General features: G+C 42.4%; 1 protein-coding gene across 3 annotated transcripts in view; it reads right to left on the bottom strand.

Annotated features, from left to right (window-relative positions):
• The window catches only part of ptpn11b (protein tyrosine phosphatase non-receptor type 11b), a 101291-nt gene extending 86740 nt beyond the window's left edge, over positions 1-14551 (bottom strand). For all 3 annotated transcript variants that reach the window (XR_013549162.1, XM_078425218.1, XM_078425219.1), the window contains exon 1: positions 14435-14551. Coding sequence is in view for 2 of the 3 variants with exons in the window: in XM_078425218.1 (XP_078281344.1) it covers positions 14435-14448 (14 nt within the window). In the remaining variant the exon portion in view is untranslated. The remainder of the gene's footprint in view (positions 1-14434) is intronic.
• Between the last annotated feature and the right edge of the window lie 1475 nt (positions 14552-16026).

Here is a 16026-nt window from a genome sequence, read left to right as displayed (position 1 = left end):
GCACCAGTTTTCATATCTTGAACATAGACACAAAAAGCTGGAGTAACTCAGCAGGTCAGGTAGCATCTCTGGAGAAAAGGAACAAGACCTTTCTTCCTACATGGTTTTCATATCTTGACTTACTTTTGAAAAGGGGATGAGGTTACAAGCTTCTGCTGCATAATTTCAGGAACAGTTTTAGAAGTATAGAATTTTAGAAGAATTTAAAAAAATTGTGCACTATTTTTCACACCAGACATTCTTACACTTCTCTGGTTGCGAGTTTAATCTTGAAGTTATCCTTTGAAATCAAAGCATAACATTGGATTGTAGCTTTCGTACAGTTACCTTGAAGCAATGTGCAAACATTACAGAAAAAATTGCAACATTTGGCACTATTGTTATTTTGAAAAAAGATAATAGCGCATAACTTTATTTAAGAGTAACAGTTAAACAATGATAGGGACCATTAGGCTGTCAGTGCTCCCTGTTAATAGAGACAACTTGACAGCAACATTTGGAGTACACGCAAGCTGTTAAGTGTAATTCTAGAAAATACTGATAGTATTTCCCTGCTGTCAGACGAAGTGTACTGTAAGAGCCTTCCCTTGAGAGCATTAAATAAAGGATTACCTACCATTGGCAATGTAAAACATAATGAAAACATCATTCCTTGTTGAATGAAGTACAACTAATGTTCAAGACCATAATTACTGCTGAATGAATCTTGCAAAACAGATAATTTTATCTCTAGATTTTAATTTCTTCAGCTAATGAGTTGAAAATAGTGTTTTAAAATATATCTATTTAAAAAAAATGATCCCCAATGTAGAAACAAGGAACTGTAGATGCTGGTTTACAACAACAAAAAAAAGACAAAGTACTGAAGTAATTTAGCAGGTCAAGCAGCATCTCTGGAAAACATGACCAGGTGACATTTAGGGTCCGAAGAAGGGTCCCGACCCGAGATGTCAACTATCAATGTTCTCTAGGGGTGCTACCTGACTCGCTGAGTTACTTCAGCACTTTTTGTCTTTTATTATTAATTCCCATTTCTCCTTTAATATCATGTATGATCCAATCAGATTTCACTCTTTGTAAAATGGCTTATATCCTCATTTCCTGTCCATGAACATTTTTCATTTCCATTGTGATTGGCTGCTGAATGCTCGATACCAGAAATGTTCTATCAGTTTGAAAAAAAAACAGCTGGAGGAACAGAGGAAGCAAATGGATAGTCGACTCTCAGATTAAGTCCCTTATGTATTTGGTCGAGCTGTGCTTTTTCCTATGCTCTGTTGACTTAATTGGAATAGAATTGCCAAGTACATTTGCCATTAGCGTGCACATGGCACACACAAAATGTGACAGATTTCTATCTGGTATTTTGCAAAGTTCAAGGAATTCTTTTTCCACTTCTTAATGTGTTTCACGAAAAGTAGAATATAATGCGTGCAATCCTAATAAACAGAGGGCTTAGATTCTTATGCTCTACAATATTTTGCCTAAATTTAGTTTGTAAATATTCTACCTCCCAAACCTTGTTTTCTAAACATAAGTAATTGCAGTGATAAACAGGAAATTCTTATTGTATATATTTTGAAACATTCCTTCTCTCCAGAAATGCTGCCTGTCCCACTGAGTTACTCCAGCATTTTGTGTCTACTTTTGAAAAGTCAACATTGTTGAAGACAATATTGAGTTATTGAGGCTATTGATAAATAAATATTGGGAAATCAATGCAAAAATCAAATAGATTTTATCTTTCTCCTGGGAAAAACTATTTTAGGGTAGCAGAAAGTTAAAAATCCTTCATTGATGAAGAACTTAACACTATCCCAACTGACGAACTTTATGAAGGACCCTACTGTCAGAGAAGGCAAGTTTTATAGTACCTAAAAACAGGCGTGAAGATAACAATTCACATCATGTTTGACATGTAATAAATACAGTGAGATTAATAAGCAACACAATTGTTATGATTTTATTGTCCAGCCAACTATCTTGTTCCTTGCCTCGGGAATGTTTCCAAATGTGACTGGCATGCCTGGAAATTTGCTCTGCTTAAAACTTTAAGTGGTGGTGCATTGTATCCATGTCAACTGACTGGAGTCACTGTGGAGATGATTACAACTTAGCTCAAGACACGGCAAAAGGAAAGGTTCCATCAATTTTCAGGCAGCACAAGAGGCTGAAATGAAGAAGAAATGAAGTCCTCTACTTGCATGAGGCCAGGCAGGATATTTAATTTGGAGAAATAGTTTTGTACTGGCTTTTATTTTGGTATTGTAATAAAGTGGAAGCTGCAATGGTCAGGAGCAGAGGAAAAGAAAGATGGGGACTGTCACTGAAAGAGGAAGTGGGATTCCGTTTATTGTAAGTTGCCAAAACCTTTTACCACAGATAAAACCAGCCAGGAAGTGGCTCCTCCTAGTTGTTTTCTCCCTTCCTTCTTCAGCCGTTTCCAGCTGTCTGCTGACAAGAGCTGAGCACAGCACGAGTGCAGCAGTGATCCTCCACAGTGGCGTGAATGTGGGACCACTGACACAGCATGCCAATGATATTTTCTACTATTATACAGGTGACAACACAGTATTTATCATAAGCACAATGACCGTGTGAGTGTAGGCTGCATACTAGAATTAAACCACGCGGTCAATGGTTCAAGATGGTCGCACAAATGTTGCATCTTATACGTTTTGGAATTATGAACATAGCAGATACCTCAAAGCACTGGAAAGGTACCATAATTAGAGTCCTTGCAAATTCCTCCAAAAAAACTGACAAGATAGGTGAACTAATGACTTCAAGTAACCTTTGCATCCCCCCTCTCTCCATCCCTCCCCTGCCCAAGTTGTACCATGTTCAAAGTCGTCTTGTTGAGTCTCATTGTCCATATTCGTTTTCACCTAGACCACGGCTAACAAAGACCTGTTTCCTTTATCATCATTACTTTTTTTGCATATCTTTCATTCATTTGTTCTATATCTCTCTAAATCTCTTGTTTCCCTTACCTTTAACTCTCAGTCTGAAGAAGGGTCTCGACTTGAAAAAGTCACCTATTCCTTTTCTTCAGAGATGCTGTCTGACCCGCTGAGTTACTCCAGCGTTTTGTGTCTATCGTCAATTTAAACAGCATCTGCAGTTCCTTCCTATTGTTAAAGCAACTTGGACTTTGAAAATGGCACCAAAATCTGGCTACACTTGTCTCAGTGGACTACTTCTATACAATTTGTACTTATTCTAGGATTGTGCTTATGTATAGCAATACATATGTTGAATGCAAAATAAAAGAATTTCACTGTACTTCAGCACGTGACAATAAAGAATCACTGACCATCGAATTAGAACTAAATTTATACACTGGCATTAAATTGTAGGTGTTCGAGACAAATTTGGTTGTCAAAATATTTTCAGTGAACTTGTGTAACAACCCTTTTGAGTTCCATTAGTCACAGGTTTTGTTTATCTGTCTATAAAGCAAACTGATCAGATAGTGCTAGAAAAAAATGGACTCCTCAATTAAGAAGAATCCTGTCAATAAATGTAGTTCACTAGATCAAAAATCTAAATTAATTAAGTATTTGGAAAGAATGCACTTCCTGGTATTTACATTTTTACTTAACCTTGTGTTATTGTCTTACTTGACATTTGCCTACGTCTAAATGCAGTTCAGCATTGCACGTGGTATCACATGACAGGATTTTGTCCAGTCATGCTACATCAGGGTGTAATAAATAACCTAAGGCATGGCTTGCTGACTCTCCGAATATGTTCCAACTGGCTTCCCAAGGAAAACACTGCAAATAGTATATGATGAATGAGAGGGGAAAAAAGTAAATTCATTGTTATAGAATCCATTAAAAGCCTGTTTTCTTATTAAAACTTTTCCATTCCTTCTACTTCAATTAAGATCTGCTATTCCTCTGCTGGGTACCTGCTTGTTCAGGCACAGAAAGAAGAAATTCAAAAGAACTGTCAAGCCATCATTGTAATTGTGGCTATCCTTTGCATAGAAAAATTACAGCAGCAATTAAGCCAAATTAAATGTGCAGTACATGGCAGGTTAAAAAAATGTTTTGTTTGAAAGTCTATTGATACTAAATCTAACTCTAAATCTAACTCTAAATCAGGGCAATAGGTTTTGCTTAGCCCTGAATGGGAAGAGGCATCAAGTAAGGAGCCGGCTATGATGTACGTGCAAAGACATGTGCTCACATTTGTTGCACTAGGTGGTTTTCTGTTCCAGCCTGATCCAGCTAAATTTTGTTGCAAGGCACCCATCTCTTTTTACACTTTTAAAACCACATGTCCCTCAGTCTAGCAGGACGTCAACAGATCATGACATGGTCAATTGATAGGAGAGGTACTCTTGTCACCCCATCGTGGAGGAACACGTGCTGATCATCATAGATTTGAGTGTCAGGAATTGGCAAACTGTAGTGTTTGAATTTGTCGTACATGAGAGTCCACAAATAGCTAATCTGTTGCATTAGATCTCACCTCCCCTCATTGCACTGTGTTCTTCCTTTGCCAATGCACCTATTTCATGAATGTGTGCCCTCCTTTTACCATTAATCATCTTCAATATCCAATCCTCCTGGGCGAGAACCATTGATATCCTGAAAGCTAGTTGCTCTGCAAACATCTCCGTACACCCTTAAGATGGCAACATATACGCGACAACCACAGGTAGCCTACATTTTCCTCACAGCCAGTTAAACTGGTTAGATCAAAGGCTAGCTTTAGTTTACTTTAAGTCGAATGAAGGCTCCTCCACTGGAAGGGAGCAACATAGAACATAAAACAGCACAGCACAGGAACAGGCCCACATTGTCCATGCCAAACGCGATACCAAATTAAACTGATCTCCTCTGCCTGCACAGGATCCATATCCCTCCATTCCTTGCATTCAGATGCACCTATCTAAAACACCACTATTGTATGTGCTTCAACCACCACCCCTGGCAGCACATTCCAGGTACCTTTGTGGACTTGGGAGAGGATGTTTCCAGTTGTGGAAGAGTCTAGAACCAGAGGGCACAGTCTCAGAATAAAAGGACATACCTTTAGAATGGAGATGAGGTGGAATTTCTTTATCCTGAGAATGGTGATCCCTGGTATTCATCACCAGACAGCAGAGGAGGCTGACATTGGGTATTTTTAAAGCAGAGATTGATAGCATCTTGATTGGTAAGGGTGTCAACGATTATGGGAAGAAGGCAGGAGTATGGGTTGAAAGGGCAAATAGAGATCAGCAATGAATGAATGGCTGAGTAGATTTGATGGTTCAATTGGCCTAATTCTGCTCCTTATGGGTTGACTCTGAGTGCCTCTAGTATTATGGCATGTACTCAAATAACAAATTACTTGCACTTCAAAATTGCAAGATTTTCATTGAATCTCACGCAAAAGCCTTGACATACTCACGAAAAAGAGAACCCGATGTTTGTCTATGGTACTACAATGGCGAAAACTATATTCTGCACCCTATCTTCCTGTTTGCTTTATCTATTGTACTTATGTTTGACTTGATCGCATTTATGTATAGTATTATCTGATCTATTTTAATGGCATGCAAAACTAAGCCTTTTACTGCACTTCATCAAATCTGACAAAAGTAAACTTAAACAATGCAGGCATGGAATAATAAGTTGTGGACCGCATTGTCATGACAGATGGTTGGCAGCATCACTAATAAGCTTGTTGCCATATTACTCTTATGAGTAGCACTTGGACATTGATGTAGATAATACAAGTGCTCTTATTTAATTCTGTTTATTGAGAGAAAATTCATTTTAGTCAAGTCTTGGATTTTATTCATCCTTGAAAGCAGCATTCATGCAGATAGCTATACAGAATCCGTCTGCTTCCTACATTGCCCTCAATATGTTCATAATTAGCATGCGCCTCTTTCATAAATAGATTCCTTGCCAAATTAAAAGTTTATGGTGTTCAATTTAAATTTTAAGGTGTTTAATTTAATTCTCCCTTCTCCACGACATCCATAATGATCTCCTTTTTTGTCATGTCATATATTAACCACTAATTGAAATTGGAAATATTTCCTACAGGCCTTGGCAATTAATTGGATAACCCCAAAATGGGAGCATGGATCATGGCGTAAGATTAATCAGCGCCTAACAACCGTAATACGGGCAGTACCTGGAGTTAGTGCTGCTTACTCATTCCCATGGTATTGATTGATTGAAAGACACAGCATGGAAACAGTTCTTTTGGGCCACCGAGTCCATAAAACAACTTTTGCATCCATTCACACAGAGGCCAATTAACCTATAGACCCGCATGTCTTTGGGTTGTGGGAGGAAACCGGGGCACCTGGAGGAAACCCGGTCATAGGGAGAATGTGTAAACTCCACACAGATAGCACCCGAGGTCAGGACCAAACCCAGGTGTCTGGTGCTGCAAGGCAGCAGCTCTACCAGTTGCTCCAGTTGTACCGCCCACAGCAAGCAATTTCCAGGACAGAAAAAAATGCTTCAAGAATGTCATAATTATCTCCTTCAAAAATGTCATCTCTTTATTGTGACATGGGAATCTCTAGCTCCCCTGTCGGACAGAAGATGCAGAGGCTTGGGGGTGCATGCTGCCAGGCTCGGCAACAGCTTCTTCCTTTCTGTTATCAGGCTTCTGAACGGTCCTTCAATAACCTAGGGCACTGTCCGATACACTTTTACCCCATTGAGGACATTGGACTTTGTCTACAGAACTGTTGAGCTGCAATGCTGAGAATTGTTTTCTGCACTCTGTATCTTCCCCTTTGCTCAATCGATTGTACTCGAGTTTGAACTGATTGTATTTATGCAAGAGGTGTAGGAAAAAACCTGCAGATGCTGGTTTAAATCGAAGGTACACAATGCTGGAGTAACTCAGCGGGTCAGGCAGCATCTCGGGAGAAAAGAAATGGGTGACGTTTCGGGTCAAGACCCTTCTTCAGACTGATGTCAGGGGAGGGGGAGGGGGCGGGACAAAGAGAGGATGTAGTCGCAGACAGGAAGATTAGTGGGAGAACTGGGAAGGGGGAGGGGATAGAGAGGGGAAGCAGGAAATGATGGAAATAAATTGTCACTAAAATGTTAATAGAACCTTTATTTCTTAGGGAGAAATAAGGTAAATTTCCAAAATATTCTAGGGTCTACGTTAGATATTGTTAAATGACAATGGATGTATAGCCTAAGATCATTTCAGCACTGCAAGATGTACAAAATAGCTACTGAATCCTATTACCAGGTTTCGGTAATAAGCCAACACTAACAATGCTGTTGCTTATCTTGCTACAGCACCATGGAATCTATTTTCCTGAATGGCTCGAACCAGTCAAAGTTGGAAAACATTGATTGAATCCAAATTCCACCTCTTTAAAGGATGCAACCAGGAGATAAAATCATGACAAAAGTTTTGGAACTTGCTGGAGGAAATTGCCTATCACAAGCAAGAGCAGGAACCACCATTTTCTAGTGGAGCCTGAGAAGCATAGGCAGTTGAGGTGGAAAAGAAGAGACTCACTATGAGGAAATAACCAGGATGATATCCAGGGAAATGTTAGCAATAAGAGGAAATTGCAATCCATGTCAATGTGAAGAATCAAACTTACAGACATGTATCAATGCAGGAAAGACGTTCCATCGCTTCAAATGGGCAATCAACATTAGCGAATACTACTTCTAACCCAGCCCCATAGCAGGAGCATCCACGTCGTGGGGTTGGAAACTGGAAGTGTCCTGAGCTAATTCTTTCACCACCATCATCTTTTGTACAAGTGATGGCTCCCATTGATTGTCGCCGGAAGCTTGCGTTCCTTTCAGGACGGACGATGATAGTGATGTAACATTTGAAACATAGATGATGGACACGAAAGAAAACTTCTAACCCTATCTTTAACACACTCCTCCATTCACAACACTACTCTATCCAATACACAGTTACTGATTTGTCAACAATTTCACATGGGAATGTAGTGTCAATAACCATATGGCTCAACACAGCTCCACACACTTACCATTACTCCAAGTCTCATTATGATATCTCACATCTTGTGCACACAACTATCTATTCAATATTGAAGGTTTATCATCCAAATTCATTGCATCACACTTACTGATATACTTCCTTCTCTCTTTTAGAACAAGGTTGGCAAATCCAAATCCAACGGCAGGAATACGCACAGCTCCAAAAGCTCACCATGAGTGAAGAAGTAGACTGACCATTATTGGACTGTCACAGAATACGAAACCAATTACAGTGGAAAGACCAGAGTCTCCTCACTATCACATTCTCTTCTAAATACTAGTTGAAGTGAAAGCAGGCATGTGCCTCCAACCCTACTCCCCATCACCATATCTCACACATACTACAGGGGAATTCCATTGATAATCTCATTGGGTTTCCAACAGGAGAAGCACAGGAGGACATGGCCAACTACAAAACCTCCTTCACAATGGACAGTAATAGAGAAGGGGGAATAGGGTAGTGGTTTGGATGACCTACCCTCCAAACTTTGTCTCATACTCATATGCTTACACTGATGATCAATGCATTGCGGCTATCATTACGTGGTTGTAGAGACCCTCTACAAGCATCCCTTCAGCCATGATGACACTGATCTACAGATACAAATAAAGATCATTGTCATCCGGAATATCAATCCCTGAACACCCATACTTTGTGGCCACAGGCAATGAATTCTCTTGGTCAAGACATGCATTTAGGGACCTTGTTCTCTACGAGGCAGTCGGTGAGGCTTATTTCATTCAATCATCACGAAATGACTCTTCAGAGAACAGTGCAGAAAAGCTGGTTCACTGTTGCTTCTGGTCATTCCAGACAACTCAATTAAAACTAAGCTAGTGGACCAGACAGGACCTCAGTGAAAAGTGCCACTCAAAATGCATCAGTTTGTAAACTGTTGCATGACACATAAGTCGGACACATTCCCCTCACAACAGGTGCTGCAGGATGATGGGAAAGCATCTACTCACTATCCTCAATGGCAAAACAAAAATGGAGTAGTCATTTCTGATCTGTGACTCAAATTATAATGACTCGAGAGACCAGAACCCCAATAATGACACAATAGCTCATTGCTATTTTTCTACTATTATCTCAATGTCCATAACTGCCATCTTAGCAATATGAAGCAAGTTCACAAAACTAAGGTATCACAAAATGCTGGAGTAGCTCAGCAGGTTAGGCAGCATCTAGGAGAGAGGGAATGGGTAATATTTCCAGTCGAGACCCTTGTTCAGTCCGAACTAATTGTTCGGTTGTGGTACAACTCATTTGGCTGTTTGTTTTGCAATACCAAATGAAATTGCTTATTCCCAGAAAATGGTCATGGCAAATTTATAATTTAGTAGAATCCGTATGGTGTATGGCATTACTAGACCAACAAGATTACAGAAAATTGGCATGTGGCCTTATGTTAGCAATACAAAGAGATGACATCACCAGATCATCTGAGATGTGCCTCCCTTTCATTTCCAAATGCTACCTCTATGTTGGAAACATTGCAGGAATCTAAATTGGGTTATCTGAGCATAGTTTAGCTACATATCTTAATTGTTTGAAGAAGGGTCTTGAACTGAAACGTCACCTATTCCTTTTCTCCAGATGCAGTCTGACCTGCTGAGTTACTCCAGCTTTTTGTGTCTATCTTCAAACCAGCATCTGCAGTTCCTTCCTACAACATCTTAATGGTGTTAGCCAAGCAGTTTCCCCCATTCATTAGGCTTTGCCTTGGCACCTCATGCTTTTATAGCTGATTGTAAAAATCAACATCAAAAATTGGGAAACCAATGCCAAGGACAGGAAACTCTGGCGAACCATCATCCAAAAAGGAACAGCGACCTTCAAAGCCAACAGATGTGCAGAATTAGAAGAAAAGAGAAGTAAACGGAAAGGCAGCAACAATCAAAGCCCGATCTGACATCTGACGGCTCGAAGGGCCGAATGGCCTCCTCCTGCACCTATTTTCTATGTTTCTAATTACCTGCCCTGAATGCCAAAGAACTTTCAAAGCCAGGATTGGACTCATAAGCCACCTGAGAGTTTATAAAAACAACAGAACTTAGACCATCATCATCGACCTTGAGGGATAGCCACGACGAGGGGAGGGAGAATGATCAAACAATGGGGTGGGGTCTGGACAAAGCCTGGGAAATGATAGGTGGCCACACCCTCATCTCCAGCTTTCTCCCCTTCCCCTAGTAGTTTACAAAAGGATCCCGACCTACAACATAATTTGTCCATTCCCTCCACAGCTGCTAAATTCTTCCTGCACTGTGTGTTCTGCTCAAGATTCCAGCATCTGCAGTTCATTGTGTCTCCATATTGCTTGATCACATTGCTGTTTGTGAAAGGTGGCTGTAACATTTCCTACATTGCAATAATGACTATGCATTAAAAATATATCAATTTCAATGTCTTGTCAAGAAAGGAGCTTTAAAATTGAAAGCAGACAAGCTCAACTAACAGGTGTACAGGCAATGACCTCAAAAGACCTTCCTACATGGAAACTTAGTGTTTGCAAATGTCATCATAAAAAGAAGAGCTGCTCTTCAAGTCTTTGAGGTTGTTTAAAACATACTATGCAGTAGTTCTGACAAAAAGGTCTCAGAAATTGGAGTGTTAACTGTCTCGGTTTCCAAACGTTGCTTTAACTGCTGAGTTTTTCTAGGATGTTTTTGTTTTTTCTTTCAGGTGTCCAATCTGCATTTTTAAAAATTGGTAGTAGACAACTTAGCTTGATCACTGTTGCTGCAACATACCTGGTGACCTGGACTTCTACATTTCATACCTTCGAGTAAAGTTTGGATTTTGTTTTGACATCTTCATTATTTTAATCCCCTAAAATTATGTATCCTTGTTTTTGCTTTCAACATGTTAAAAAGGAGAGAAGATATAAATATCTAGTGCGGCATAACCACTGAATAGAGAGATCCGATATACTGTGTCAAGATGGCTGTCTGCAATAAGATGAGCTTCTTTCTTCAATGCAATCAGGTCAGACACAGCTTAGATGAATAAATCCTACCTGGGATACTTACTGACATCCCATAACTCTTATTTAAACAGATCTCACTGTAATTATTCAGAATTATACAAATCTGGTGTTCTGTTGAAGAATTTTAAAAACTAAAGATGTTAGCTTGTTAAATGTAAGTGTTTTCAATAACTGCAACTGACCAAATGACTACCATTGCAGCAACTTCTCAACAAGAAAATGATGCAGAAAAGGCAAAAGAAAACAAAAGATTTATTTCAGAGTTTATTATGCCTTGGTAAATTCACCAATTTATTCATACATTTCAATCATCGTTAAAACATCTCAATCACATTCCAAACATAGCAGGCCTAATAACTTTAACAGTCTGTCAATTGCCAGAAACAAGAATTGGGAAGAAAAAGACAAAGTCATTCCTAATGAGTACACCAGGAATTCAATAGTTTGGAAAAGTTTAGAAGTGTTTTGCTGTTATTATGTTTCATTAATATAATGTTTTAGAATTGTATCCATTTTTGACATTTCAGTATTAAGATAACAAACAGAAAAAAAAATAAAACTAATAAAAATCTTGTGGTTATTTATATATTTATTTCCACTAAATAACAGTATTCAGCCACTGACATGAAATTAATAAATCTAGAAACAAACAGTAAATAGGAATGAAGGAGAAAGGTATTGTTAATTCTTACATTACTCCCAGCTGGAAATAGGTTGTTCTCCATTTAATTTATTTTGTGCCAGTGACATGTTGAATTAGATAAGCCATCAGAAAAATCTACAAGGTTCATATGGTTATGGATTTAATGCTAAGGATAGCAGCAGAATGCTCCATGCAAACAAAGGATCTCCCAAACTCAAAACACTGCATGATAAATTACAGCTAGATCACTGCATAATAAAGTCTGGGTTATTTTATCCGAAACTTCTGACGAACATGCTCCTAACTCTGCACTAGCATGCACATAAATGTGGTCGAATACAGAAGTTTGCAGTACAAAGCTTGTTTTGATAATTTTGAGCATGGTAGAAAATAATTAGATAAGAATGTAAAACACAGAAATTCAAGCAAAGTCGGTCATACTCCTTGCCTCCTCTGCCATTTAACAAGGCCATGGCTAATTGTTTACGTCATTACTACTTTCCTGTCCGAACCTCACATCCCTCATTTCCTTTAACATCTAACAATCACTCTCTTTCTTTGATATACTGAGCAACTGAACCTCCGCAACTTTGAGCAGTGATTGCACAGATTTACTATTTTCTAAGTAAAGAAATTTCCTCACTTCTTTGAAAGACCGACCCTTGAGTTTGAGAGTGCGACCCCAATTCTGGATACCACATCTTGGGGAAATCCTCTTTTAACAATCAATAATGCTCTACTAATTTTGTATGCATCAATGACATTGCCTCATTCTCGTTAACTCCAAAAAAAAACACATGCCTGGAAGCTCATTTATTTGTCCTTATCATTCAGGAATCAATGTTGCAAATCTTTGCAGTACACCCTCTGTTGCAAGTACATCTTTTCTTAGATAGGGATAGTAGATCTGTGCCTATTATACCAGACACTGCTCACCAGGCCTCTACTTGTCAAATCTGTCTGAAGAAGGGTCTCGACCTGAAACATCATCCATTCCTTCTCTCCAGAGATGCAGCCTGTCCTCTGACTTACTCCAGCATTTTGTGTCTATCCTCTTGTAACAAAGGCATAGAGACCATTTGAACAATGTGCTGTAAGAAATCAGTAGGTCAGGCAGCACCTGCAGAGGGAATGGACATATGGTGTTTTGGGTCAGGACCCTTCTTCAAATTCTGTGACTTCTTCGGAGTTTGAATATGGATGTCTGCTCAAAACTTCACATGTCCATTCCCTCCACCGATGCTGCCTGACTCAGAGTTCCTCCAGTGCTTTGTGTTTTGTTTGATACTCCAGCATCTGCAGCTCCTTGTGCCTTTATACAATACCTTATTGTGATTTATGCACAAATTTGGTCCCTCTGAAGCTTCAAACTCTTGTCATTAAAAAAACCCTTTCCTTTTTTAAGGAGGGAAAGTGGTTAACTCATTCTCCACGCTATGGTCCATTTTGCCATGTCCTGGGGCATTCATTTAACCCAAGTACATTGCCCACAAAGTACTCCAAAGATGCTGTCTGGCCCGCTGAGTTACTCCAACATTCTGTGGTCTATCTTAAATGAAAGGCAATTGTTCACTGGTGTAACCTCAGTGAAAATAGTCATTTTATTGCCTGCTGAGCACTTTTGCAAATTAGCTGGGGATAGCAGGATGCAATTTCCAGCGACAATTTCACTTGGCACCCACAACTTAAGTGTCAGGAAACACATTCACTCCTATTGTTAACAATGGGAGCTGGGGAACAAACCAGTGACCCGAGGTCTCTACTTTGCAACCTTGTACTCCTACCGAAGTAACCCCTTGCCGATGGAAGCAGGTGAAGTGTGTGTGTGTGTGGTGTGGGGGGGTAGGTAACGGGAGCAGGGGTAATGGGAGCATTGTTGCCCCTCATATTCCGAGAGCATAAGACTAAAACAGCGTGGAAACAGGCCCCATGCTTCATAGTCACCTTCTCCTAGTTAACAACGAGCTATTCTACATTTTCCTTGCCCTTCATCCTCTTTGATGTCTTGTTCTCACATCTTACACTTCCTTATCTCTGTTTCTCACCTTTCCAACTCTCAGTCTGAAGGAGTGTCTCGACCCAAAACGTCACCCATTCCTTATCTCCAGAGATGCTACCTGTCCCATCTGAGTTGTTTTAGCATTTTGTGTTTATCTTGGGTGCAAACAGGCCCTCCCGCCCAACTTGCCCACACTGGCCAACACGCCCCATCTGCACTTGTCTCACTTGCCACATCCCTCTAAATCCGTCCTATCCAGGTGAAGATACACACAAAAAAGCTGGAGTAGCTCAGCGGGACAGGCAACATCTCTGTGATGTTTAGGGGTCGAGACCCTTCCTCAGACTGGTGAAACTCCCCAACTACTGGAAATGGGGATACAGATAGGGTAACCTGCAGTGGTCGAGGCTGCAAGGGGAGGGAGAGGATGGTGTGGTACTTTATTCGTCACGTGTACCGAAGTACAGTGAAATCCAGGGTCACCACCAGAGTTTAGGGTACCCGCACGGTCGGTCGGTGGGCAGGTGAAGGTGGCACCGAGAGGCCAAGGTGGTGCCGCCGTGAGGTGTTGCTACTGGTAGCGGGTACCGAGCACCACCCCACCCAACCGGAGATAGACACAAATAAATAGTTTGGGTAGATAGTTTCGTGTATCTTGCGTTTTATGACGAAGATAGACACAGAATGGCCGGAGTAACTCAGCGGGAAGGCAGCATCCGTGGAGAGAAGGTAGTGGTGGGTGAGGTTTGGGGTCGAGACCTTTACCGGGGAGCGCGGAGGGCTGCCTTACCTCCGGGATGTCATGGCTGCTGGCGCTCGGACGGACGGACGGCTGTGGGGGTTGAGTCACTCTGCAGGGCGGTGATGCGAGGCGAGCGGCCAGAGACCGAGCGCGACGCCCGCCCGGTGACTACAAACCGCCCTCCCGCCGCCTGGCGCCGCCCCTCCCCCAGCCCTTTCCCCGCCCCTCCCCCAGCTCCAACCGCCGCTCCTCCCCCGCTCCAACCGCCCCTCCCCCAGTCCTTTCCCCGCCCCTCCCCCAGTCCTTTCCCCGCCCCTACCCCAGTCCTTTCCCCGCCCCTCCCCCAGCTCCAACCGCCGCTCCTCCCCCGCTCCAACCGTCCCTCCCCCCGCTCAAACCGCCCCTTCCCCCCCGCTCAAACCGCCCCCCCCCCCCCCCGCTCAAACCGCCCCTCCCCCCCCGCTCAAACCGCCCCTCCCCCCCCCGCTCAAACCGCCCCTCCCCCCCCCGCTCAAACCGCCCCTCCCCCCCCGCTCAAACCGCCCCTCCCCCCCCCGCTCAAACCGCCCCTCCCCCCCCCGCTCAAACCGCCCCTCCCCCCCCCGCTCCAACAGCTCCTCCCTGCTCCAACCGCCGCTCCTCTCACCAGCCTCTCCTCTCTTCTCCCTCCCCCACCCCTCGTCCCGCCGGCCGGTGCACGCAGCCCTCCGAACCGCCTCCACCCGTCCCACGGCCAATCACAAAGCGCGCCGCTCGCATAGCAACCAATCGGATACCAGCCGGCGAGCCACACCACGCCCCCTCCTCGCCGCCGCCCTCTCCGAGCAAGCCTTCAGCTCTCGGCCAATCGCAAAGCGCTCCGCTCGCTCAGTGACCAATCAGATGCCAGTTGCTGCATCCCCGGCATCCTATCAACGCTTGCCCGCACCTCCCGTCGTCTGGCCAATCGTTTGCCCGCACCTCCCGTCGGCGGCCAATCGGAAGCCACCCCAGTGCCCCCCCCCCCCTCGCCGCCCTATCAGGTGGAAGTGAAGGTGGGCAGGTAAGGGCATGCTCTCTCACCTCCCCTCCTCTGCACAGCCGCTGGGAGGCGGCCAGGCGATCTGCTGGAGTTGTGGGTTCGAATCCCGCCACAGCGGACTTTAAATTCTAACAAAGAAATACAATAGGTATGAAACAAATCTCTATGTTCTAGAAATCCCTGTAAAGCGTCTTTGAGTGTTTGAAAAGCGCTATATAAATGTAATGCATTATTATTATTATTATTATTACTATCGTTATGACCCTGATGCGACCAAATAATTGTAAAACCCAGGTGCAGAAACAAAGAACTGCAGCGGGTTCGAATCCTGCCATTGGGCTTTAAATTCATACAAATAAATACAATTAGACCATGACACGTCCACGATATTGTAAAGTCCAGAAGCAGAAACATAGAACTGCAGATGCTGGTTAATACACAAAAAGAAGGGTCTCAGCCCGAAATGTCACCTATCCATGTTCTCCAGAGATACTACCTGACCCACTGAGTACTCCAGCACTTTGTGGCCTATTGTAAAACCCACCTGGCTCTCTAATGCACACAGAAATTGTTTGATGGGCAAATCCTTCTTTGGTTGCTTCAAACTCAGTAATATTTT

The sequence above is a fragment of the Rhinoraja longicauda genome, chromosome 30 (assembly GCF_053455715.1).
Source record: "Rhinoraja longicauda isolate Sanriku21f chromosome 30, sRhiLon1.1, whole genome shotgun sequence".
Classification (NCBI taxonomy): domain Eukaryota; kingdom Metazoa; phylum Chordata; class Chondrichthyes; order Rajiformes; family Arhynchobatidae; genus Rhinoraja; species Rhinoraja longicauda.
This window is presented reverse-complemented; position numbering and strand designations above follow the sequence as displayed.